This window comes from Protomyctophum bolini (genome assembly GCF_963924005.1).
Source record: "Protomyctophum bolini genome assembly, chromosome: 8".
Lineage (NCBI taxonomy): Eukaryota > Metazoa > Chordata > Actinopteri > Myctophiformes > Myctophidae > Protomyctophum > Protomyctophum bolini.
Window position 1 is genome coordinate 1,598,706 of NC_137869.1, and position 27,723 is coordinate 1,626,428.

The 27,723-nt window shown below is 43.1% G+C and overlaps 2 protein-coding genes across 2 annotated transcripts in view; both read left to right on the plus strand.

Annotated features, from left to right (window-relative positions):
* Positions 1 to 14,980, plus strand: part of LOC308319529 (uncharacterized protein) — a gene marked incomplete at its 3' end in the record, with an annotated part of 40,124 nt that extends 25,144 nt beyond the window's left edge. The window contains exons 6-9 of the mRNA XM_080769634.1: positions 7,163 to 7,300; positions 11,901 to 11,984; positions 12,089 to 13,203; positions 14,969 to 14,980. Coding sequence (XP_080625760.1) covers positions 7,163 to 7,300; positions 11,901 to 11,984; positions 12,089 to 13,203; positions 14,969 to 14,980 — 1,349 coding nt within the window. The remainder of the gene's footprint in view (positions 1 to 7,162; positions 7,301 to 11,900; positions 11,985 to 12,088; positions 13,204 to 14,968) is intronic.
* A 2,624-nt stretch (positions 14,981 to 17,604) lies between these two features.
* LOC308319530 (uncharacterized protein) overlaps positions 17,605 to 27,723 on the plus strand; it is a gene marked incomplete at its 3' end in the record, with an annotated part of 46,333 nt that continues 36,214 nt past the window's right edge. Inside the window, exons 1-3 of the mRNA XM_080769635.1 lie at positions 17,605 to 17,721; positions 21,992 to 22,092; positions 26,720 to 26,857. Coding sequence (XP_080625761.1) covers positions 22,023 to 22,092; positions 26,720 to 26,857 — 208 coding nt within the window. The 5' untranslated portion in view covers positions 17,605 to 17,721; positions 21,992 to 22,022. The remainder of the gene's footprint in view (positions 17,722 to 21,991; positions 22,093 to 26,719; positions 26,858 to 27,723) is intronic.

The window sequence follows — 27,723 nt, forward strand, 5'->3', positions numbered from 1 at the left end:
CATTGGTGTAATGCACTATAGATAGACTGCCTGTTATTGCCTCATCATCAACCCACGGAAGAGCAGCGGAGAGTCGAGAACAAGTTAACCCATTAACCCATTCTGACCGGGCACCCATTTTGGTGTTGGCATCATGTTATGCTTTAGCTATTGAAAAATAGCAGATCTACAAGCTCATAGCGCGCCACCGAGTGGCGCGCTATGAGCTTGTAGGTCTGCTATTTTTGAAAAATTCGAAGAACGACTGACATTTTTTAGAATCTGATCTCAGGTCAGAATAGGTTAATCAGACCAGTGTGTGTCCAGTGGAAACCTCGTATGAATCTGATCTCAGGTCAGAATGGGTTAAGACCTGAGGCCGGGGAACAAAAATCTCACCCATGTGAAGTGAGTCAGTCACATCTTACCAGATGTGGTGATGTGTCAAAAAATTATATTAAAGTATTTTTTTAATATATTTTTTATCCCACGATTTTGTAACCCATTTTTCACCCCTGTGCCAATCATCTACTGTGATCCTGGGCTCTACACACCCTCCGCCAACCTGGGGAGAGCAACGGACTTAACTCATGCTCCCTTCATGCCTGAGTGTCCAAGTCGCTCCTTTTACACCTGACAGGGGGGAGTTTCCCTGGTTGGACGTCGTAGCGTGTGGAAGGAACACGTTATTCCGACCAGTTCCTTTCCCCTCCATCAGGCGCCCCCGGCTGGCCAGGGGGAGGCAGTTTAGAGACCAGGATTACTGCATGTTTTTGTGAGGGTATCTACCCTAAGGGGACACGGGGAGAACATGCAAACTCCACACAGAATGTTATCTTTATTTTTAATTTTTTAATGTGTTAGGGACAAGATGATTTCCAAAATGTTCCCTTCATTGTCAATGGCGTTTTTAACCCATTCTGACCGGGCACCCATTTTGGTGTTAGCATCATGTTATGCTTTACCTATTGAAAAATAGCAGATCTACAAGCTCATATCGCGCCACCGAGTGGCGCGATACGAGCTTGTAGGTCTGCTATTTTTGAAAAATCGAAGAACGACTGACATTTTTAGAATCTGATCTCAGGTCAGAATGGGTTAATCAGACCAGTGTGTGTCCAGTGGAAACCTCGTATGAATCTGATCTCAGGTCAGAATGGGTTAAAACAAAATGTAGTGGCTAATCAACACTATGAACAATAAAACTTAAAAGCCACTGAAAGCACCGGGCAGCGAATCTTACGCAGTTGGTAGGGAATGAGACCATTGTCCAGTCAGTTGGTAGGGAATAAGACCATTGTCCAGTCAGTTGGTAGGGAATAAGACCATTGTCCAGTCAGTTGGTAGGGAATGAGACCATTGTCCAGTCAGTTGGTAGGGAATGAGACCATTGTCCAGTCAGTTGGTAGGGAATGAGACCATTGTCCAGTCAGTTGGTAGGGAATGAGACCATTGTCCAGTCAGTTGGTAGGGAATAAGACCGTTGTCCAGTCAGTTGGTAGGGAATGAGACCATTGTCCAGTCAGTTGGTAGGGAATGAGACCATTGTCCAGTCAGTTGGTAGGGAATGAGACCATTGTCCAGTCAGTTGGTAGGGAATAAGACCGTTGTCCAGTCAGTTGGTAGGGAATGAGACCATTGTCCAGTCAGTTGGTAGGGAATGAGACCATTGTCCAGTCAGTTGGTAGGGAATGAGACCATTGTCCAGTCAGTTGGTAGGGAATGAGACCATTGTCCAGTCAGTTGGTAGGGAATAAGACCATTGTCCAGTCAGTTGGTAGGGAATGAGACCATTGTCCAGTCAGTTGGTAGGGAATAAGACCATTGTCCAGTCAGTTGGTAGGGAATAAGACCATTGTCCAGTCAGTTGGTAGGGAATAAGACCATTGTCCAGTCAGTTGGTAGGGAATAAGACCATTGTCCAGTCAGTTGGTAGGGAATAAGACCATTGTCCAGTCAGTTGGTAGGGAATAAGACCATTGTCCAGTCAGTTGGTAGGGAATAAGACCATTGTCCAGTCAGTTGGTAGGGAATAAGACCATTGTCCAGTCAGTTGGTAGGGAATGAGACCATTGTCCAGTCAGTTGGTAGGGAATAAGACCATTGTCCAGTCAGTTGGTAGGGAATAAGACCATTGTCCAGTCAGTTGGTAGGGAATAAGACCATTGTCCAGTCAGTTGGTAGGGAATAAGACCATTGTCCAGTCAGTTGGTAGGGAATAAGACCATTGTCCAGTCAGTTGGTAGGGAATAAGACCATTGTCCAGTCAGTTGGTAGGGAATGAGACCATTGTCCAGTCAGTTGGTAGGGAATGAGACCATTGTCCAGTCAGTTGGTAGGGAATGAGACCATTGTCCAGTCAGTTGGTAGGGAATAAGACCATTGTCCAGTCAGTTGGTAGGGAATGAGACCATTGTCCAGTCAGTTGGTAGGGAATAAGACCATTGTCCAGTCAGTTGGTAGGGAATAAGACCATTGTCCAGTCAGTTGGTAGGGAATGAGACCATTGTCCAGTCAGTTGGTAGGGAATGAGACCATTGTCCAGTCAGTTGGTAGGGAATAAGACCATTGTCCAGTCAGTTGGTAGGGAATGAGACCATTGTCCAGTCAGTTGGTAGGGAATAAGACCATTGTCCAGTCAGTTGGTAGGGAATAAGACCATTGTCCAGTCAGTTGGTAGGGAATAAGACCATTGTCCAGTCAGTTGGTAGGGAATGAGACCATTGTCCAGTCAGTTGGTAGGGAATAAGACCATTGTCCAGTCAGTTGGTAGGGAATAAGACCATTGTCCAGTCAGTTGGTAGGGAATAAGACCATTGTCCAGTCAGTTGGTAGGGAATAAGACCATTGTCCAGTCAGTTGGTAGGGAATAAGACCATTGTCCAGTCAGTTGGTAGGGAATAAGACCATTGTCCAGTCAGTTGGTAGGGAATGAGACCATTGTCCAGTCAGTTGGTAGGGAATGAGACCATTGTCCAGTCAGTTGGTAGGGAATAAGACCGTTGTCCAGTCAGTTGGTAGGGAATAAGACCATTGTCCAGTCAGTTGGTAGGGAATAAGACCATTGTCCAGTCAGTTGGTAGGGAATAAGACCATTGTCCAGTCAGTTGGTAGGGAATAAGACCATTGTCCAGTCAGTTGGTAGGGAATAAGACCATTGTCCAGTCAGTTGGTAGGGAATAAGACCATTGTCCAGTCAGTTGGTATAGGGAATAAGACCATTGTCCAGTCAGTTGGTAGGGAATAAGACCATTGTCCAGTCAGTTGGTAGGGAATAAGACCATTGTCCAGTCAGTTGGTAGGGAATAAGACCATTGTCCAGTCAGTTGGTAGGGAATGAGACCATTGTCCAGTCAGTTGGTAGGGAATAAGACCATTGTCCAGTCAGTTGGTAGGGAATAAGACCATTGTCCAGTCAGTTGGTAGGGAATAAGACCATTGTCCAGTCAGTTGGTAGGGAATAAGACCATTGTCCAGTCAGTTGGTAGGGAATAAGACCATTGTCCAGTCAGTTGGTAGGGAATAAGACCATTGTCCAGTCAGTTGGTAGGGAATAAGACCATTGTCCAGTCAGGGCAGCCACATTTGATGGTGTTTTTATTTTGCTTCTCCAGACAGACAGTACAAGATGTCATCATGTCACAGTGCTCTTCTTCCTAACCTGCTGGTATAAAACCATGGACCTTCCCAGTGCTCACTGACTACCTGTGTGCTCACTTCATTAAATAGCCTCAGCTGTGCCCCCAGAACTGCCCATCACCTTCAAAACAAAAGCATTAGCTGCAACAGAAATAATGGCTGTAAACAAACCAATTAAGCAAAGCAAATTAAACTAAAAATAAGAAATGCATTACATAGATAACAGAAATACTGAAATAGAAAATTACTGAATATAGCTCCCACACAAACATTGAACTAAAAACAAACATTAAACCTGTATATAGCGCCCCTCAAATACTAAATCCTAACAGTTTTCTGAAAAACCTATGTTTCTATGTCAGTGGTGCTCAACCTGTTAAAACCTATGTTTCTATGTCAGTGGTGCTCAACCTGTTAAAACCTATGTTTCTATGTCAGTGGTGCTCAACCTGTTAAAACCTATGTTTCTATGTCAGTGGTGCTCAACCTGTTAAAACCTATGTTTCTATGTCAGTCGGTGCTCAACCTGTTAAAACCTATGTTTCTATGTCAGTGGTGCTCAACCTGTTAAAACCTATGTTTCTATGTCAGTGGTGCTCAACCTTTTTCATGTCAAGGACCCCCCAAATATTATATGTAATCGGCCACCAACGCCCATCTGAAAATATGTTGTTCCAGGAAACCCCCCCCCCCCCAGAAGCATAGACTTGAATTAATACATTCGCTCTGAAAGAATATATATATTCAAAGATTCGTGCCACATTTTCACAATTTATCAAAAAGAGCAGATCTACAAGCTCGTAGCGCGACACTCGATGCCATGCTATGAGCTTGTAGATCTGCTATTTTTCAATAAGCTAAAGTATTATATAGACCGTCTTTTGTCATGGAAAGATCAGATTGATTCAGTGTGTAAGAAAACAAAGCAAAGAATCTACTTCCTTCGCCGTCTAAGATCCTTCGGTGCTAGTAGACGGATTCTTCTTTTGTTTTTCACTTCTGTTATTATGAGTGTTCTTCAGTACTGGTTTTAATCAGTACTGTAGTACCACCTGGTATGGATGTCTGTCTGCAGCCCTAAAGTCACAACTGCTGCAACAACTGAACATTTTGTTCAAAGATTGTTGGACAACAACTTCAGAAACTTTATACAGTACATCCACATATGATAACAGCATCCTAAGGCTAGCAAGGAATTTCACCTCTAATACTAAGCACGTGTTGTATGGAGAATATAGGTTGCTACCTTCAGGAAGGAGATATGGTGTACCACCAGCATACAATAAGGTCAGACTAAAGAGGTCCTTTGTCCACCAGTCGACCTTGAGGCTTAATCAGGAGATGTAGTAGCCACAGGATAATCTAAGCGGTGGATATTGCTCATGTCTTTATGTATGTAAATTGTCTTGTTCTTTGTGTTTGTATATGTGTTCTGCATACTTGGCTGCTGTGTCGCAAGACAAATTTCAGTGTGAACTGACAATAAAGTACTATATCATATCATATCATATCACTATATCATATCATATATAAGCAAGCATTTTTGCAATTGGGAGGCGTTCAATCTTGGACGCTGAACAGAATTATTCTCAAACACTCGCATGTCTTATATTATTATGAGAAATGGGTCTGTGTGTCGGGACGCAGTGCGTGCCACGTATCTGTGCATGTGCGTTATTCGTGGAATTTCTCCTTCTGCCGGTTGTCAAGCACGAAGGGTAACTTGGCGAAAATGCCCGCTTATATCTATTTATATAACCACGGTTGCAGTGGCGTGACACTAGGGGGTGCTAGAGCACACCCTGCCCTTTTGGCAATGTGCTATTTAAAAAAAAAGGGGGAAAAAGTTACTTTTTTTTCTTAATGTGTAGTGTGTGGACCATGGTGTCATTGATCAATTCTTGATAAAACGCTTCTACTATATTATTTAGGCCCCCACAATCTAAAGTGATATGTTTCTATGTCAGTGGTTCTTCGATTTAACAAGGTGCCCTTTTTTTCACTTGAGCACCTGCCCCTCTAAATGTCTGTGCATGCCACTGCACGGTTATATCGTATAATATTAAATAAGTATTGCACTTCGCATTTTTCGCAATTGGGAGACCTCATGAAGTCCCTTCCTTATCACTGAAAACACATTCCTCCATAGTCCCTGGGACTGCCTACGTCACAGACGCAGGCCACACCCCCACAGGTCAAGGATAATAGGTAATAGATAATTGACTCGTACAGCTTAAATGCCCTTTAAATGTATAGTTTGTGGCAAAGGCTTTAGACAAAATGTTGTGTCTAGACAGACCCCTTACTTGTAAAGTTTGAGGCAAAGGCTGTATTGTAAACCCTCTTCTAGAAAGACATACAGGGGAGAAACCCTGTTTGCAAGTTTTGTGGCAAAGTCTGTAGTAAAAATAAAACATTTAAAACCACACTGACTCACACAGGTGAAAAGCCCTTTACATGTGCAGTATTTGGCAAAGGCTGTAGTCAAAAGAGTGAATTAAAAATACATGAAGGCTCATACAGGGGAACACCCCTTTACCTGTACAGTTTGTGGCAAAGGCTTTATAGAATGACTGATCTGAAGGTAAACATGGGAGAAACTCTATGCTTGTACATTGTGGCCATGTGGCAAAGGCTGTAGTAAAAACAACTCATCTAAAATAACATGATGACTCATACAGGTGAAATGCCCTTTACGTGTACAGTATGTGGCAAATGCTTTAGTCAAAAGGGTCAACTAAATAGCCACATGATTCATACAGGGGAAAAACCCTTTGCTTGTACATTTTGTGGCAAAGGGTTTTGTAGAAAGGATGAACTGCAAAGCCAAACACACATGAGGAGTCATACAGGGGAGAAACCCTATGCTTGTACAGTCTGTAGCAAAGGCTGTAGAAAAGAAAACTCATCTAAAATCACATGACTCATACAGGTGGAAAACCCTTTACATGTACAGTTTATGGAAAAGGCTGTAGTCCAAAAGTCAGGTCTAGAAAGACATGATAATAATGAATTGCATTTTATAGCACTTTTCTATGCACTACGTGCCTACTTAAAGCGCTTACAATGATTCATTAATTCATACATTTGGATGACTCATATGGAATCATGACTCATGTTTTATTTTTTCCCCTCTAGAGGAGGAGAGGAGCCCCAGTCTGGTCCAGGAGGAACCACAACCTCCACAGATTAAAGATGAACAAGATGAGATACTACTAGGACCAGAAAAGGCTGGTGGGTCAATGTTGAGTTTGTGGCAACGGCTTTAGTCAAAAGTCAGGTCTAGAAAGACATGATGACTCATACAGACTCATGACACTCATGTTTTCCTTTTGAGTGGTGCAACCACTCCTATAGACAGTGTGTGTGTGTGTGTGTGTGTGTGTGTGTGTGTGTGTGTGTGTGTGTGTGTGTGTCCGAGTCCGAGCAGGAAATGTGTGTGTGTGTTCCTGTGTCCGAGCGTGGAAATAGCATACTGTCACCACCAAGCGTCACTGTTGCACCACTCGCTTCAGACAGGTCTGATTTTTGTTTTTCCCTCTAGACTTCCTGCACCTCCCTGAGTGTAAAGAAGAGGTTTCCCCTGAAGAGGAGAGGAGCTCCAGTCTGGTCCAGGAGGATCCACAACCTCCACAGATTAAAGAGGAACAAGAGGAGCTGCTACTAGGACCAGAAGAGGCTGGTGGGTCAATGTTGACATTTCTAGCAGTGAAAAGTGAAGAAGATGAAAACACAGAGACAGAGCCTCTAGCCAGTACATCAACTGAACACATGAAAACACAAGCTTACATAGAGCACTGGGTACCGTCACAACCAACCAATATTGACTTGCTCCTCTCTCCACACTGTTCTGAATCTGATGAACCCTATGCTTGCACAGTTTGTGGCAAAGATTTCAGTTGTCTTAATCATCTAAAAATGCACATGATGACTCATAAAGGTGAAAAGCCCTTTACGTGTACAGTATGTGGAAAAGGCTGTAGTCAAAAGTGTCAACTAAAAAGGCACATGATGATTCATACAGGTGAAAAACCCTTTACTTGTACATTTTGTGGCAAAGGGTGTAGTCGGAAGGATGAACTGCAAACGCACACGAGGACTCATACAGGTGAGAAACCCTATTCCTGTACAATTTGTGGCAAAGGCTTTAGTCTGAAAAGTCATCTAAAATCACACATGATGACTCATACAGGTGAAAAGCCCTTCATTTGTACAGTATGTGGCAAAGGCTGTAGTCAAAAAGGTGAACTAAATAGACACATGAGGACTCATACAAGAGAAAAGCCCTTTCCTTGTACCGTTTCTGGTAAGGGCTGTAATAATCAGGATGATCTAAAGCATATAAGGACTCATACAGGTGAAAAACCCTTTACATGTACATATTGTGGCAAAGGGTGTAGTCGAAAGGATGAACTGAAAATACACATGAGGACTCATACCGGGGAGAAACCCTATGCCTGTGCAGTTTGTGGCAAAGGCTTTAGTCTAAAAAGCCATCTTAAATCACACATGATGACTCATACAGGTGAAAAGCCATTCATGTGTACAGTATGTGGCAAAGGCTGTAGTCAAAAAGGTCAACTAAATAGACACATGAGGACTCATACAGGAGAAAAGCCCTTTTCTTGTCCAGTATGTGGTAGATGCTGTGCAAATACAAGTAATCTAAAAACACATATGATGACTCATACAGGTGAAAAGCCTTTTACATGTACAGTTTGTGGCAAAGGCTGTAGTCAAAAGGGTAGACTAAAAAGGCACATGATGATTCATACAGGGGAAAAACCATTTACTTGTACAGTTTGTGGTAAGGGCTGTAATAATCAGGTTGATCTAAAAAGGCATATAAGGACTCATACAGGTGAAAAACCCTTTACATGTACAGTCTGTGGCAAAGGGTGTAGTCGAAAGGATGACCTGCAAACACACATGAGGACTCATACGGGGGAGCAACCCTATGTTTGTACAGTTTGTGGCAAAGGCTTTAGTAGAAAAAGTCATCTAAAACCACACATGATGACTCATACAGGTGAAAAGCCCTTTACATGTACATTTTGTGGCAAAGGCTGTAGTCGAAAAGATGAACTGCAAACACACATGAGGACTCATACAGGGGAGAAACCCTATGCCTGTACAGTATGTGGAAAAGGCTTTAGTCAAAATGGTGAACGAAATAGACACCTGAGGACTCATACAGGAGAAAAGCCCTTTTCTTGTACAGTATGTGGTAAAGGCTGGGCAGACACAGGTAATCTAAAAACACACATGATGACTCATACAGGTGAAAAGCCCTTTACATGTACAGTTTGTGGCAAAGGCTGTAGTCGAAAGGATGATCTAAAAAGACATATGAGGACTCATACTTGTGAAAAACCAGATGACTGATGAAATTTACGGACAATGTTGTAAGTTGTATGCTCAAGCAAACACATCTGCCTGTAAATGTAGTCATTGTTCAACTACAATGAATGTGTCATTATTTAAGGCATATTACAAACTGCTTTATACTGCCCACCGCATCTTACAATAAATCTAGTATGCAAAGTTTGCAAGTTGCACTTGTACTACTACTGCCGGATGCTAACTTGCATACTGTTGAGCAATTTTCATAATTGGCATAACCTGTGACCATTAACAACCTAGAAGGCAAAATATTCAAAGTTTCACCATGCTTTATGTCAAACTAGGGGGTTGTCATGATGCTGAATCCATTCCAAGCATTAGTTTTAATTATAAAGAAACAACGGATTTGTCCCGGACCTGGTGACGAGGCCGTCGCGTTATGATGACGAAACCGGAAATCAAGTCATCCTCTGGGCTGATCGGGCTTCTGGGAAATTGAGCACAATGCAAGTGGACGGGCCGTTCGTTTAGACTACAACATGCTGTGCACTGTGGTTTCGTTTCGCATTGTCATTGGTGCTTCTGTTCATGACAAACCAAAGGACCATTTTTCGCCTGGATTTTCGTGGTTTAAAGCTGCAAATACTTCAGCGTATATGCTCTAAAGGTAATAAAACAATCTCCGCAGCGTATAGCATATTGCATTAAATAGTGGGGAACGTGGGTTACGCAGTATAACTGTTAATGGTATGGTCACATTATTATGCCTATTACGAAAATTGCTCAACATAAAATGCAAGTTAGCATCCGGCAGTTTCTGCATGCTGGGGGAGCCATACTAATCGTTTATAACATAAAACGTTGGTGTACTCAACATGTCCGGGTTCACATTCTGGCTACTAGAATACTTCTCAATGCTTCATTTTAACACATTTTGTACATAATACGTCCTGAAACGTCTTAAGGATTGGAACCGAGAGGTGCCTACGACGTCTGTGGACGTCCTAGCGACGTCCAAACGACGCGGGGCGAGATGATAATATTCAGAATTATTCTTTTTTTTTTTTTTGGCATTTCGCTTTTCGCTTGCCGTATGCTAACGCTCTGTGAAACTATTAGCTTGTCATTGACTCCCATGTTAGCGCGGGGGAAAGAATGACTCGTATCTCCTGATCCAGGGCGCTCTCCGTGGTGATGAATGGATCGATATGCTGGCGCTGCATTTCTGCTCCTCATCCGTCTCCCGCGAAATATGAACTCTTTTTGGAGCGTATATAAATATATTAAGATGATCGGAGATTGTGAGGTCACTTTGTCAGTCAACTTTTTTAAGAAAGTATTTCCGGTTCATGGCTTTCAAAATAGAAGCGATCACTACTCTGGCGATTACTCTGGCGCAAGCAGCGCCTTTATTTTGATGCAGTTCCGGTACTAAATGTGTTAATGCACATTAAAAAAAAATGTAATGTTCAAGTTCATGCAACGTCTGGATGTATCTGAAAACGGCATCGTTGTGGCTCTCTCAAACCCCACTATGAGGTTCACCGTTCACACTATACATCCAGACTAAGTTTTGTACTTTTTTACTTCCTTTTAATACATTTTGTGTTGCCTGTCATGTTTCTTTTATGTCTTATTTCTTTGTACATTGTGTATGGACCAGAGTCCACTAATGAAGTTTGAATTAAATTGAATAAGCTCTCAAACTTGTCAAATGTGGCAAACGTTTTTGTCAAATTTGTCATCTAAAAACACGACTCATACAGGTGAAAAACCCTTTGAATGTACAGTTTGTGGCAAAGGGTCTACTCGAAAGGATGGCAAACACGAGGACTCATGCAGGTGAAAGACCCTTTACTTGTACAGGTTGTGGTAAAGGCTTTAATATAAGTAACCATTCATATGAACTCATACAGGTGAAAAGCCCTATATTTTTACAACATGTGGCAAAGGATATAGTCAAGCGAGTGCGTTAAATGCACACTGACTCATACAAGGAGGAATCCCCATAGTCTGTGGCCTAGGCTGGGCTCACACAAGTCCATTGAAAGCACTCGAGGACTCATGGGTGGGTTTATTTGTACAATATGTGGCACAGGGCTTGGTCGAAAGGGTAATCTAAAAGCACACATAGGAAATCATACAGGGGGAAAACCCTTTCGCAATGCACATTTGAAACAAAACAAATTAACAAACTCCTAGCAGCTTTTATCTTCACACTGTTCTGAATCTGATTAACCCTATGCTTGTACAGTTGGTGGCAAGGGTTGGAGTCGTATAAGACATCTAAAAACACACATGATGACTCGTACAGGTGAAAATCCCTTTTAATGTATAGTTTGTGGCAAAGGCTTTAGTCAAAAGTTGGGTCTAGAAATACCCCTTACTTGTACAGTGTGGTAAAGGCTGTGCAAACAAGTAGTCTAAAAACATGACTCATACAGTTGAAAAGCCTTTTACATGTACAGTTTTTGGCAAAGACTGGATTGTAAACCCTCTTCTAGAAAGAGGCATGATTAGTCATACAGGGGAGAAACCCTGCTTGTAAGTTTTGTGGGAAAAAAACATCTAAAATCACACAATAACTCAGACAGGTGAAAAGCCTTTTGCATGTACAATATGTGGCAAACGCTGTAGTCAAAAGGGTCAACTAAAAAGGAAAATGATGATTCATACAGGGGAAAAACCCTTTGCTTGTACATTTTGTTGCAAAGGGTGTTGTCGAAAGGATGAACTGCAAACACACATGGGGAGTCATACAGGGGAGAAACCCTATGCTTGTAAAGTCTGTATCGAAGGCTGTAGAAAAGAAAACTCATATTGGTGAAAACCCTTTACATTCACAGTGTGTGGAAAAGGCTGTAGTCAAAAGTCAGGTCTAGAAAGACATGATGACTCATACAGACTCTTGACTCATCTTTTATTCATTTCCCCTCTAGACCTCATGCAGTGTAAAGAGGAACCACAACCTCCACAGAATAAAGAGGAACAAGATGAGCTACTACTAGGACCAGAACTGGCAGGTGGGTTAATGTTGAGTTTGTGGCAACGGCTTTAGTCAAAAGTCAGGTCTAGAAATACATGATGACTCATACAGACCAATGTTTTATTTTTTCCAACCCTCTAGACTTCCTGCACCTCCCTGAGTGTAAAGAGGAGGTTTCCCCTGAAGAGGAGAGGAGCTCCAGTCTGGTCCAGGAGGATCCACAACCTCCACAGATTAAAGAGGAACAAGAGGAGCTACTACTAGGACCAGAAGAGGCTGGTGGGTCAATGTTGACATTTCTAGCAGTGAAAAGTGAAGAAGATGAAAACACAGAGACAGAGCCTCTAGCCAGTGCCTCAGTTGAACACATGAAAACACAAGTTTATATAGAGTTCTGCGTACAATCACAGCCAACTGCTATCGACCAGCTCCTCTTTTCACGCTGTTCTGTAACTGACAAGGATGACAGTGAAGAAGAGGACAACACAGAGGCAGAGCCTCTAGCCAGCACCTCAACTGAACACATGAAATCACAGGCTTACACACAGCACTGGGTACCGTCACAACCAATGGATATTGACCTGCCATTTTCTTCACACTGGTCTGAATCTGATGAACCCTATGCTTGTACAGTTTGTGGCAAAGTTTTGAGTACTAAATGTAATCTAAATTCTCACATGAGGACTCATACAGGTGAAAAGCCCTTTACATGTACAGTTTGTGGAAAAGGGTGTAGTCGAAAGGATGGTCTAAATTCTCACATGAGGACTCATACAGGTGAAAAGCCTTTTACATGTACAGTGACTCGTACACGGGAAAAGCCCTTTTATTGTACAGTATGTGGTAGAGGCTGTGTAAACTCAATTCATCTAAAACACCACATAATGACTCATAAAGTTGAAAAGCCTTTTACATGTACAGTTTGTGGCAAAGGCTGTATTGGCAACTATCATCTAGAAAGACACATGAGGAGTCATACAGGGGAGAAACCCTATGTCTGTACAGTTTGTGGCAAAGACTATAGTCGAAAATGTCATCTAAAAGAACACATGATGACTCATACAGGAGAAAAGCCCTTTTTGTGTACAGTCTGTGGCAAAGGCTGTAGTATAAAATCTAATCTAAACTCACATATGATGACTCATACAGGTGAAAAACCCTTAACATGTACAATTTGTGGCAAAGGGTGTATTCGAAAGCATGAACTCAACAGACACATGATGAGTCATACAGGAGAAAAGCCCTTTTCTTGTACAGTATGTGGTAAATGCTGTGCAAACACAAGTGATCTAAAATCACATATGATGACTCATACAGGTGAAAAGCCTTTTACTTGTACAGTCTGTGGCAAAGGCTTTAGTAAAGAAACTAATCTAAAATCACATATGATGACTCATACAGGTGAAAAACCCTTTACATGTACAGTTTGTGGTAAAGCCTTTAGTCAAAAGTCGGGTGTAGAAAGACACCTGATGAGTCATACAGGTGAAAGACCCTTTACATGTACAGTATGTGGAAAAGGCTGTAATAAAAAGTCAGATCTAGAGAGACACATGATGACTCATATGACTCGTACACGAGATAAGCCCTTTTATTGTACAGTATGTGGTAAAGGCTGTATAAACACAATTCATCTAAAAACACACATGAGGACTCATACAGGTGAAAAGCCTTTTGCATGTACAGTTTGTGGCAAAGGCTGTAGTCAAAAGTGTCAACTAAAAAGACACATGATGACTCATACTGAGGAAAAACCCTTTACGTGTACAGTCTGTGGTAAAGGCTCTGCAAACACAAGTAATCTCAAAGCACATATGATTACTCATACAGTTGAAAAGCCTTTTACATGTACAGTTTGTGGCAAAGGCTGTAGTCAAAAGTGTCAACTAAAAAGACACATGATGACTCATACAGGTGAAAAACCCTTTACATGTACAGTTTGTGGCAAAGGGTGTAGTCGAAAGGATCAACTAAAAGTGCATATGAGGACTCATACCTGAAGCCCATGACCAACGGCCAAATGGTGGCGCTATATAGAACTCAATTGAAAATGCAAACTTTGCACGTGCATAGCTCATGAACCGTTGGCAATGACACTTCGATACACATATGTGTCTCCTCATGCCGAACAACCTTCGTCTTCTGACTTTTGACCTCTGACCTTTAAGATCAGCCACCATTTTGAATTATATGAAAAACAGTTAAAATGTATCTCCTCCCAGGATCTTTGATGAAAATGCACAAAAACGCCTACACTCATATACGACCTATAGGCCTAGTTTTTATAAGCCAATGAAAATTGCTTTGTTTTGTGAAACGTCTTCTTCTGCCCCTAATACCTAGGCTACTGTACATGCAGCGTCAATTGCTTATGACACTTTACAGTATGGTAGAGGGTCATGCCAAATAAATAGCACTGAAAGGCTATTAAATTATTATTTTTTTTGAAAATGAAACCTTTGAACAGGCATAAATCTTGCCTCGTTTGGTCAAAATCCATGGCACTTGTTTCCACATGTTCCTTGACTCATGGGGAACACATCTGGAACTTTGCCCTCGGATTTTCCTCCACTTTGAGCAGCTTAAAAAAACGCTTAAAGGCCTTAATTTTCGGCCTGTTTTTTTTTTTTTTTAGCAATTTCCATGAAACGTTCTACACACAATCTGAAATCCCAGTTGAAGAGAAGTTTGTACATGAAAAGATGTACAGCGAAACACACTGTAGTAATGATAATGATAATTTATTTATTTAGCACATTTCTAGACAAAGTCACAAAGTGCTTTACATCAAAAGAGAACAACAAAAGATCAATCCATGCAATAGCAGGCATAAAAATACAAAACATAATATAATAATACACTAATGACCGTTAAGAAAAGGCTTTAACATAAAGTTGGGTTTTCAGGAGAGTTTTAAATGAGGATACTGATTTTGCACCTCTTAGGATAAAGACATCCCCAAAACCAGGACACTGAATAATGTTACTGTTTAAAATGCAGTAACTGATTGTCTCTGTGTAGCTCAGTCAGTAGAGCTCTTGCCTTCGGACCACAAGGTTGTGTGTTCAAATCCGAGTACCGACAACTCAGCTCGTCAGTCAGACAACTCACGAATAGATTAAACAATATTTATTGCAGCATGAGTAATGAGTGTGCATATGATATTTGACATTTGGCGCTCGGCTCTGCTGGATTTCTCCCTGCTCGGCATGATTAGCAACAACATAAAACATAAGAGCAGGGAGATAGATATACAATAACACCCCCCCCCCCCCCCCGTGGGGAGCATAGATAGCAGAGCCCACCGGTGGTGCTGGGGTGGTGGTGGGAGAAAACATCACATACAACCGGGAACCATGAGCAGAGGAAGGCAGGAAGAGCTTGGAGTCTAGTGAGCTTAAGTAGCCCGCCCAATTAGTCAGCTGACTGCCACATCGGCGAATGACGTGTGAGACTTGTACACACGTATACTCCCACATAGTAATGCAGCATGTTAACCCCTTGAGCATAGTAAGGGCCTTTGAGCATGGCAAGACCTCCCTTGAGGTTGACTGACTGAACTGACTCCGCAAGCTGCATTTGATTTGTTATATTGTTCTCATTGCATATTGTCTTCTATCTTGGTCCCGCCAAATATAGCTTGCAGCTATATTTTTACTTTGTTTTTGTTTTGTCAGTAACTGATGTTACTCTTAAAAAAGGGTAGGCATAATAAGCTTTGGCTTCAGCCTACACCTGATGTTGGGTGCAAAACCTGATCATGTAACACAACTGTCTTGAACGTTGTAACATGAACGTTATCTCTTGATTGGTCAACGCCATCATGACGCCATCGCGTCAGTATGTGTAGGCTACAGCAACGTAGCCTACTCTACGTGCCCAGGGAGTTTGAAGTGTTTACCTTCATCCTACGGGGAGTTATTGCGAAAAACTGACTTTTCTCAGAAAGCGTAACTTTTTTTTTTCCTTTGATGTTGGTGAATAAAGATCCACATGGATGTCTTCATGCTCATGTTCTTCATTAGTTTGCATCGTGTTTAGACGGAATTCACGTTAATTCTGGTCTGTAAGCAACGCCAAAGAACAACTTGCAAAAGCGGGCCATTTGTAACATGTTACAAATGGCCCACTTTCCATTCAATACCATTATATGTAATATTTACATATTTTACATATTGGCCAATATTATATGTTCAGTCAGCTGTCTTTCATTACAGAAAAATGTGGCCTCATGGCGCCGTGCCAGAGAGGGGGCCTGGCGCCATGGGGGTGCCAGAGGGGGCTTCATGGCGCTCTCAGTTGCAAATTGCCCTCAGTTTAGGTTTTATGCTGTAGCTTTAAACTTATGTCTGCCTTGGAATGTGTTCCCTGCAACGAAGACATGTTGGTGACCCCTGCAACGAAGACATGTTGGTGACCCGGGTGACCCCTGCAACGAAGACATGTTGGTGACCCCTGCAACGAAGACATGTTGGTGACCCCTGCAACGAAGACATGTTGGTGACCCCTGCAACGAAGACATGTTGGTGACCCCTGCAACGAAGACATGTTGGTGACCCCTGCAACGAAGACATGTTGGTGACCCCTGCAACGAAGACATGTTGGTGACCCCTGCAACGAAGACATGTTGGTGACCCCTGCAACGAAGACATGTTGGTGACCCCTGCAACGAAGACATGTTGGTGACCCCTGCAACGAAGACATGTTGGTGACCCCTGCAACGAAGACATGTTGGTGACCCCTGCAACGAAGACATGTTGGTGACCCCTGCAACGAAGACATGTTGGTGACCCCTGCAACGAAGACATGTTGGTGACCCCTGCAACGAAGACATGTTGGTGACCCCTGCAACGAAGACAAACACCAATGTTAACAAATGTTAACACGCACGCACGCACGCACGCACGCACGCACGCACGCACACACACACACACACACACACACACACACACACACACACACACACACACACACACACACACACACACACACACACAGTGTCTGCTAATGAGATGGGAGGAGAGAGAAATTATGCAAATATGAGTGTAGACTAGAGACATTTATCACATTTATAAAAAAACATTTTTTGTGATGGTAGACTAAAGTCCATCTGTGGTTCTAATACCACAGTCTCCTGTTGTTCTCTTTAACAGTCCTACGATGCCATCTGTTGGTGGAAAGAGGACAATTAAATTCAAGTTTGCTATGAAGGTATACGTCTATAGGCTCGATAAGAATATGTGCAGAGAAACTTTTCATACAGACAGGTCATAGAAGTGGACAAATGGGTACATTTTTAGAAAATTGATGAAGCAGTATTGGAACATATTGACATACGCAGATATATTTAGACTTCATGGATTGAGTTCCACTCTCAAACCTACAAGGCTATGTGCACTCCCGTGAACAGCATATCGATATTTAGGATCATTGTTAATGTTATAAATGTTAATAAAATACACAGAAACCCATTTCATTTTCGTTTATTACTTAATGTATTGTGCAAATTAATCGTTTTTATTTACCTTAGCGGATTATTTTATTCTGAAGAGCGCGGATACCGGAAGTCTTATACTAGCTAGCTTACCCTATCTCACCGTACACTGGTCAACCACCCTGCCTTCCCCCCTTTGTCTCAGCATTCATTGTGACAGAGACAGAGCTACAGCCTACGTCCTAAACCGAGCGAACACTGCTACTGTATAATTATTACTTTGATAATACGTCACCGAACTTTCTTCTTTGGAATATGTTTGCATGATGTAGTCTTTCAGGTAAGCGTCTTTGCTCCATACTAGTCTGTAAACACTATCATTGTGTTTGTACGACATTAGTCCAGTGCGCTAGCATCGGGCTATGTTCATGCTAACGTCGCCTTGCTTAGTCGCTAGCCTTTCAGGCCTCGGCCTGGTAGTGAATCAACAGCCCCGTTTTAGCCTCTGTTAGCTCGGAGAAGAGGTTCCGCGGAAAGTTATCGGGAGAAACTGTCTGTTTACCTTCCAGAAACAGTGACGGGACGGGACGGGGGGTTTTCACAGTATCGTATCCAAAAGTAAAATGTATTTCTAAAGAGCTACAGATGGTAAACTTGTGCTCTTATCCTGAAGACCGGACGTCGTATTGGTGTACCTCTTGCTGCGGACGGAACACAGTAACACACATAGTTTTTTTTATGGCGGTGTAGACGAAATGAAAGCCTGGGAATCGAGGCTAATCGCGGTGAAACAGGACGAGAAACGAAGAGCGACTGAAAACCCTCTCCTAATAAACAGTAAACCCAGAGTTAACGTACAGGGAGTCCCGTCCCCCAAATAGTTGTGACGTTGGAACGTGAGCCGAATAGCTGATCTACAACTACAAGCTCACAACGAGACACACTGTGAGCTTGTAGATCAGCTATTTACGGCCATGAAATAACTAGAAATATATATTAAAAAAGACAAACATTTTCTAGTCCTTTTCAAGGTTTAGAATATATCATGGGCGCCCTGGAAAATTGTTGGATAATTATGCATTGTTTTTGCCTATTGATTTTGTTAATTGATTGATTGAAATATTTATTAACAGTTTGCAGAATTACAGTACATTTCAAGCACAAACTCAATACAAAGACTGTTAACTGTGAGTGGACGAATTAAGCATTACACTTGTTTACAAGAGGGTCCACCTTGTTCAATTCATCAAAACATTTAGAGACGTACAAATAGACACTTCTGTAGTCGTGGTCCTATGTCCTAGGATAGGTGGTGTAGCAAAACATTTGGCACAACATTTGGAATAGAATTATGGTATTTTATATTATATGCGTTGTTGTTGCTACACAGTAACACTGCCTGTCTTTGGGCATTACACATATAGGACTAAGATACACATTTTTGTGCTGAGTGATTGTTATATAGGCCTGGAAATTGGGTTAAATATTCTGGAAAAGTTGTGTGTGTGTGTGTGTGTGTGTGTGTGTGTGTGTGTGTGTGTGTGTGTGTGTGTGTGTGTGTGTGTGCACGCGCACGCACTTTGGACTGTTTTTTCCTGTAACATAGCTTAATAGGCATTTTCATAGTTTCCTGTTTTTTAGTTTCCGGCTTTATATAGTTTGGGCTTATTTCTGCTTTCTTTCTGATTTCTGCTTATTTGGGCTTCTGGCTTCCCGGTCACGATTATTTGCTCCCGATCCGATTCTGATCATTGTCTCCACCAGGCCAAAGGCATGGAGAGAGAGAGTATGTTTTATTGTCTCCACCAGGCCCAAGGCATGGGGAGAGGGTATGTTTTATTGTCTCCACCAGGCCAAAGGCATGGGGAGAGAGTATGTTTTATTGTCTCCACCAGGCCCAAGGCACGGGGAGAGAGTATGTTTTATTGTCTCCACCAGGCCCAAGGCATGGGGAGAGAGTATGTTTTATTGTCTCCACCAGGCCGAAGGCATGGGGAGAGGGTATGTTTTATTGTCTCCGCCAGGCCGAAGGCACGGGGAGAGAGTATGTTTTATTGTCTCCACCAGGCCGAAGGCACGGGGAGAGGGTATGTTATATTGTCTCCACCAGGCCGAAGGCATGGGGAGAGAGTATGTTTTATTGTCTCCACCCGGCCGAAGGCATGGGGAGAGAGTATGTTTTATTGTCTCCACCAGGCCGAAGGCACGGGGAGATAGTATGTTTTATTGTCTCCACCAGGCCGAAGGCACGGGGAGATAGTATGTTTTATTGTCTCCACCAGGCCGAAGGCACGGGGAGAGAGTATGTTTTATTGTCTCCACCAGGCCGAAGGCACGGGCAGAGAGTATGTTTCATTGTCTCCACCAGGCCGAAGGCATGGGGAGAGAGTATGTTTTATTGTCTCCACCAGGCCGAAGGCACGGGGAGAGAGTTATGTTTTATTGTCTCCACCAGGCCCAAGGCACGGGGAGAGAGTATGTTTTATTGTCTCCACCAGGCCGAAGGCACGGGGACTCGGGAGAGAGTATGTTTTGTTGTCTCCACCAGGCCGAAGGCACGGGGAGAGAGTATGTTTTGTTGTCTCCACCAGGCCGAAGGCATGGGGAGAGAGTATGTTTAGTTGTCTCCACCAGGCCGAAGGCACGGGGAGAGAGTATGTTTAGTTGTCTCCACCAGGCCGAAGGCACGGGGAGAGAGTATGTTTAGTTTTCTCCACCAGGCCGAAGGCATGGGGAGAGAGTATGTTTAGTTGTCTCCACCAGGCCGAAGGCATGGGGAGAGAGTATGTTTAGTTGTCTCCACCAGGCCGAAGGCATGGGGAGAGAGTATGTTTTGTTGTCTCCACCAGGCCGAAGGCACGGGGAGAGAGTATGTTTTGTTGTCTCCACCAGGCCGAAGGCACGGGGAGAGAGTATGTTTTGTTGTCTCCACCAGGCCGAAGGCACGGGGAGAGAGTATGTTTTGTTGTCTCCACCAGGCCGAAGGCACGGGGAGAGAGTATGTTTTGTTGTCTCCACCAGGCCGAAGGCACGGGGAGAGAGTATGTTTTGTTGTCTCCACCAGGCCGAAGGCACGGGGAGAGAGTATGTTTTGTTGTCTCCACCAGGCCGAAGGCACGGGGAGAGAGTATGTTTTGTTGTCTCCACCAGGCCGAAGGCACGGGGAGAGAGTATGTTTTGTTGTCTCCACCAGGCCGAAGGCACGGGGAGAGAGTATGTTTTATTGTCTCCACCTGGCCGAAGGCACGGGGAGAGAGTATGTTTTGTTGTCTCCACCAGGCCGAAGGCACGGGGAGAGAGTATGTTTTGTTGTCTCCACCAGGCCGAAGGCACGGGGAGAGAGTATGTTTTGTTGTCTCCACCAGGCCGAAGGCACGGGGAGAGAGTATGTTTTGTTGTCTCCACCGGGCCGAAGGCACGGGGAGAGAGTATGTTTTATTGTCTCCACCGGGCCGAAGGCATGGGGAGAGAGTATGTTTCGTTGTCTCCACCAGGCCGAAGGCACGGGGAGAGAGTATGTTTCATTGTCTCCACCAGGCCGAAGGCATGGGGAGAGAGTATGTTTTGCACTCCGTCCGTCTGTGTGTCCGTCCGTCTGTGAACAGTTAATCTCCGGCACTGTTAATACTCTATGGTGAACACCAATCTATGTAAAGCGGATAAAGGCGCTATGTAAATGCATCATATACCATTTTATTTACCAATGTTGCCAAAATTGTGGGGGGGGGGGGGTGGGGGGGAGAGAAAAGGTGACATTTGTTATTTTTTAACAACACTAATCTGGTAAGGAGGGGTTCCATAAATGCATATTCGTTCGGGAGTCCTTGTCTCCTTGACATGGGGTTATGAAAATGTTTGAGAACTACTAGTTAGGAAGCAAGTCCAAATAAGCAACTATATCCAGATAAAAGTACGCACAGCTACAAAAAAAACGTTTAGGTGATGAACAAAAAGATACGTACAGAAGAAGGAGAAGTAGTCCGCATACTTTTTGTAGCTCCCACAGGAAATGTATTTATTGGGTAATTAAAGAGCCTCATACATAGTCTATATTTTCGGTGGTGGGGTGACCACCGAACTACAACATGACGTCACTGAGGTGACCACCGAACTACAACATGACGTCACTGAGGTGACCACCGAACTACAACATGACGTCACTGAGCCGCGGTGAAGAGCAAACCACCGCCACCGCTCCAGCCCTTTTCTCTCTGTTTTTACTCACCACCACACAACGTTATTTCAGCTTCGGTGGTGGTCAGCTCACCACCGGAGCGGTGGTCAGCTCACCACCGAAAATCCAGACTATGAATAGGCCTTTAGGATGACAACGTTTCGACCCCTTATGCGTCTTCTGATCCTCACCCAATAAATAAATTTCCTGTGGGAGCTACAAAAAGTGTGCGCACTACTTCTCCTTCTCAAAAAAGCAACTACTGCACTTTGGAAAACGAGTGTAGTTGCATTTGCCCAAAGCCACTTATAATAAGCAGACTTATAGTAAGCAGACCTGGCAACACTGCTGGCATGGATGGTCCCTACTGTGAATAATCTGATGTCAAGGTTGGGTTTGACATGTTTTCTTTGTTCCTGTCCTGCTCTCCCAACAGGACGCGAGGCCACCGCACATCGACTGTCAATATGGATAGCCAGACCCCGGCAGTCTCCTGCCAGACTGACAGTTCGTCAATGAATGAGAACCGAATGAGAGGTAAAATAAAAGACTTCCGGTATCTATATCTTGATATATCTATTTGCTTTGCAGGTGGCAGGTCTGTGTGCGTGCACGTGGGTATCTATACCAGTCGTTTTTGGCTGCACATTTCTATTGTAGTTTAGTCATAGTCTTTGCGCTGAAACTTCATTTAGTTTTAGTCACCTGGAATGTCTTAGTGTCAGTCTTGATTTAGTCGACTAAAATGTATTTTGGCGGGTCTTGATGCCCTCGTAATGAGTGTTTTTACACTTGCTGAAAATAGCCGATCTACAAGCTTGTAGATTGGCTATTTTCAGCATGCAACCAAGTGTAAAATGACTTATACTGGATCTCTTGTCCACTAGTCCCTTCCTAACATTTTAGTCTAGTTTTTATTTGTCGGCGAAATTGTCAGTATATATTTAGTCTTAGTTTTAGTCACCATAGCTTAGTTTTCATTTAGATTCCATTTGTTTTTGCCAGTGAAAATAGGCAGTCGACGAACATTCTTCGTCTTAGTTTTAGTCGACGAAAACAACACTGATCTATACAGATTCAATGGTTTGGTTTTGATGCCGTTTCCTGATTATTGGGGCCAGAGCACTGAAATAGCAATGATTATATATAAATTATGCAAAATTATGATTTTCAGGGGGATCATTAGTCTTCAAAGTGAAATAAAATAGAAGTGACATGACAATGTCATTGTCTTGCAACATATGTGGGAGTGGCCTATTTAGTAGCAAGGGGCCTATTTCTTAAAATCAACGCCATACGTAACGATTGCAACATTCAATCGGCACCGAATTCGAATCACAAGTCACACCTCGGCCTTCGCCGGTATTTCTTCCCAGCGGAATTCCTCATGCCCCAGCGGTGCAACTACTTGAATTCTCCAAGAATTGCACCTTTTCTAGTTATTATTATTATTATTATATTTCCGTAGGTCGCAGATCACTATGAAAACCTGTCAGTCCGTCATGCCACCATATATGGCCGTCAGTCCGTTACGCCTTGCGACGGTCCGTCAAAGGGATGGAGCTCGATAATGGATACCCGGGGAAAAAAACGAATAAACTTATTGAGTACCCGTTATCAATAAGCTTTGGGCTTATGAAGCCTGTTATGGAGCATTGCGGCCCATGACGTCATGTTTAAACAATCAATACAAGCGGTGATCAAGAAATAAATGTAATGACCCACGCTGGCACAAACATGTCGGTCTAAAAGTGTATTGATACCTGCCAACCAGCGCCGTCCGGGTACACAAAATGACGGTACACATATTAACCCATTCTGACCGGGCACCCATTTTGGTGTTGGCATCATGTTATGCTTTAGCTATTGAAAAATAGCAGATCTACAAGCTCATAGCGCGCCACCGAGTGGCGCGCTACGAGCTTGTAGGTCTGCTATTTTAGAAAAATCGAAGAACGACTGACATTTTTTAGAATCTGATCTCAGGTCAGAATGGGTTAATCAGACCAGTGTGTGTCCCGTGGAAACCTCGTATGAATCTGATCTCAGGTCAGAATGGGTTAACACCCTGAGCGGCATAAACGGAGGTTTCCGTCCTGTCAAATATTAACGCTCAGGACGGAGATTAATCACAGGATGGAACTTTATTGATATCGTAGCCGAGTGCAGCGCTCCACAGCCTGGGAGTGCCTGTGGGGTAACATTCCATGTCATTTTCCGGTTGGGACGTCATCCAAAATGTTCCCCCCCCCCCCTCCCCCCATTTTTGTGGATGAGACCGAAAATCTTAAAACGTGATTAACTCTTGATCTAATTCAATCCGTTCAATTCTAATTAGGGATGTTGAAAAAAGTCGAAAATTGACTTGATTTTTTTTGTAATGGCTTATTATAAAACATTATAAACGTTGCTGTTTCAAATGTTTTCTACTACTGAGCGCTGCGGAATAGACCCCATCGTCCAAGGTTGTGGGGTTAAAGGGGGGGGGGGGGTTGTATCTTAGCAACACTGAATGCTCTGTCCCATTGGTCGTGTGCTCGTGTCATGAGCCAATGGCTGCAGCCTGAGCTTCCCAGACCCCAGGTTCACATCTCATTGGTCACACTCACAGACAGAGTTTATTATAAGTGACTTTGGGATTGCTTTTCTGTAAAGTTGTTTGTAAAAGATTGTAGTTGCAGCCTGCAACTACAACTTGCAGGTTGCGTTTTTTTGGGGGCTTGTGTAGTTGTTTATTTGGGCTTAGCCTTAGCCTTGTTTCTAAAGTGTAGTTGCTTATTTGGGCTCGTTTCATATTGTTTAAACCAGTGATTCCCACATGTTTTCATGTCAAGGACCTGGCTCCATATTTAATAATAATAATAATAATAATATATTATTATTGGCTCCATATGTGTCCAACTACCACCTAGATCTAGACCAGGAACCCCCATACAAGATTTGTGTTGTTGGTAAAATGTTTCAAAGAATATTCCACATTATATAAAAGAAAATAATAATAATTCCATGATTGTTTTGAAAACAGCTGCTGAGCTTGTAGATCGGCTATTTTCAGATAGCCCATTGGTCCATTCTTTTTGGCTTGTTTTCATAGACCTGAATACTTATTTATCTCACAAATTGGCAACTCTCACACATGCCGTAAAGTAAATTGACCGCCACAGGTCTGCTCTGTTCTGAGCTGTGAGCGCGCTTCTCTTCTTGTTGTGAAGAAGAAAGCAGGACAGAGTTGTCAAATAAATCCTGCCGTCATTCATACTGTATTTATTCCCCGACCGACATTAAAATACGGAACAACGTGCGTGCCGTATCAGCTCATTACGGGACTCGTGACAGGCTGCAGACACTTGAGAGTCGGGACATAGGATAGCATTATTGTTATTGGGCTTTGTTCATTGATGCAAATTCTAAACATAATAGATGCAGACGTTGTGTTGCTTAAAGGAATGCACAGTTGCGTTCTCCTCAACTGCTGCGCAGCAACAACAGAAAATAAATAAAAAAGAATAATGAAAAAGAAAATAGGAAAAAATCGATCGCGGCCTCGACTTTTTCGATTTGCCAAATATGAGTCGATTGGCATCCCTAATTCTAATCAAAGATGATGTTTTTGATGGCCCATCACCGCGGTCCCGTCGCTGGTCCACATCTAGCTACTTCAGCTACATCCAAGATGGCGCCTGGTGCGTCGCGAAATGTGCTCCGTTGCGGCAAATTGCTTGGCGCTCTGATTTAATGGTCCTAAATGCCCCCGGGCATTCAGGGTGTTAAAGGACCACTTCACCACTTTTCAACCTATCTTCATATAACAGGTCCTCACTACTAATCATGATAAAATGGCACGATGTTTTTCTACTCGGTCTGTGTCTCATAGGAGGGCTGTGGGATTTTTTTACAAAAATGGTTAGATTTTCATTATCGTGGGAACGATGGCTTCCATTTTCGCATTGCAACTTTTCAGGACTAGAAAGCCTGCAGTTTTTATTAGCTTGTATTCCCCATCGATGATGTCACTGGAAGACGGTTTCTGAACTGCCTACAGCCCTCCTATGAGACAGACAGAGTAGAAAATAATTGCGCCATTTTTTTCATGATTATTAGTGAGGACCTATTATATGAAGATAGGTTGCAAAGTGGTGAAGTGGTCCTTTAACCAGTCAACAGTTTCTTTAATTGCGAACGTTGTGAGCACTTACTATGAGACCTAGCAGATCATGTCTGTCTGTCTGTCTGTGTGTGTGTCTGTCTGTCCCGCTTTTGTGCCCATATATGGAGCTGAGTGATTTGTTTGTGATTGATGCAAGTGTCTGTCCCGCTGTTACGTCACCATGACTCAGCCATAACCATATAAGGAGTCCCCAAAGCAGCTATACGTCCAAAACCCAAATATGTACCAGCTGCGTTCGCTTCCCGCGTTTGCGCGTCTTACTCGTATGTTTGTATTGGTAAAAAGGTCAATTGCCTTCCGGTCTGTTAGAAAAGTACTCTTATTTGAAGGCCCTTAGTAAAAGACACTGGTTCTGTTCAGAATTTATTGTCTGCCTTCTTTCCAGACAATAATAGAAAGTGCTCTATAGTTGGGCTCGATAAGAACCCGGCTCGATAAGCCTGATCGATAAGGTGCTCGTAATCAATAAAATATTAACGAGCTCCATCCCTAGACCGGCATGCCTCGTCGTGACACACTTCCATATATGAAGATCACGACCTCATCAAACCCTGGATAGCCCTGCATCTACATCTGCGTAATATATGGAGCCGGCCAGCAACTCTACATCCCATCTCAAACCCTTAGATCTCCATACATGGAGATGACCTGTTATAACATTCCATATGTTGATCCGCCCCCACCCGTCCTTCCTCTTCAAGGTCTCCCTTATGACTGATACCCATTCAAACTATACACGCCCCAAAGTTATTGGTGCAGCCGGCGAAATCTAGAGTTCTCAACAGGCCCGAAAACTAATGCCAGGCCCTAACTGGGCTTTCCCGAAGCCCCGCCTGGCCTTACTAATTAACACACATTTTAATCCCTACCTGACCCGAAAACAGGTTTTTATTTTTAACGGATATTGTTTTTAACAAGTAACGCTGCACTGCATGAACAGTAATAAACTTCAACATTTCATTATATTTCTTTCATGTTTTATTTCCGCCCCTCTAGACGTCCTGCACCTCCCTGAGTGCAAAGAGGAGGTTTCCCCTGAAGAGGAGAGGAGCTCCAGTCTGGTCCAGGATGAACCACAACCTCCACAGATTAAAGAGGAACAAGAGGAGCTACTACTAGGACCAGAAGAGACTGGTGGGTCAATGTTGACATTTCTAGCAGTGAAAAGTGAAGAAGATGAAAACACAGCGACAGAGCCTCTAGCCAGTACCTCAGTTGAACACATGAAAACACAAGCTTACATAGAGTCCTGGTTACCATCACAACCAAATATCAACCAGCTCATCTCTTCACACTGTTCTGAAACTGACACAGATGACGGTGAAGAAGAATATGATGATGACGACGACGACACAGAGGCAGAGCCTCTAGCCAGTACCTCAGCTGAACACATGAAAACACAGGCTTATGTACAGCACTGGGTACCGTCACAGCCAATTGATATTGACCTGCCCCTCTCGTTACACTGTCCTGAATCTGAGGAACCCTATGCTTGTGCAGTTTGTGGCAAAGGTTTCAGTCGTATAAGTCATCTAAAAATACACATGATGACTCATACAAGTGAAAAGTCCTTTAAATGTACATTTTGTGGAAAAGGCTTTAGTCAAAAGTCAGATCTAGGGAGACACATAATGACACATATTACGCGTACACGAGATAAGCCCTTTTATTGTACAGTATGTGGTAAAGGCTGTATAAACACAATTCATCTAAAAACACACATGAGGACTCATACAGGTGAAAAGCCTTTTACATGTACAGTTTGTGGCAAAGGCTGTAGTCAAAAGTGTCAACTAAAAAGACACATGATGACTCATACTGAGGAAAAACCCTTTACGTGTACAGTCTGTGGTAAAGGCTGTGCAAACACAAGTAATCTCAAAACACATATGATGACTCATACAGTTGAAAAGCCTTTTACATGTACAGTTTGTGGCAAAGGCATTATTGGAAATGCTCTTCTAGAAAGACACATGAGGAGTCATACAGGGGAGAAACCC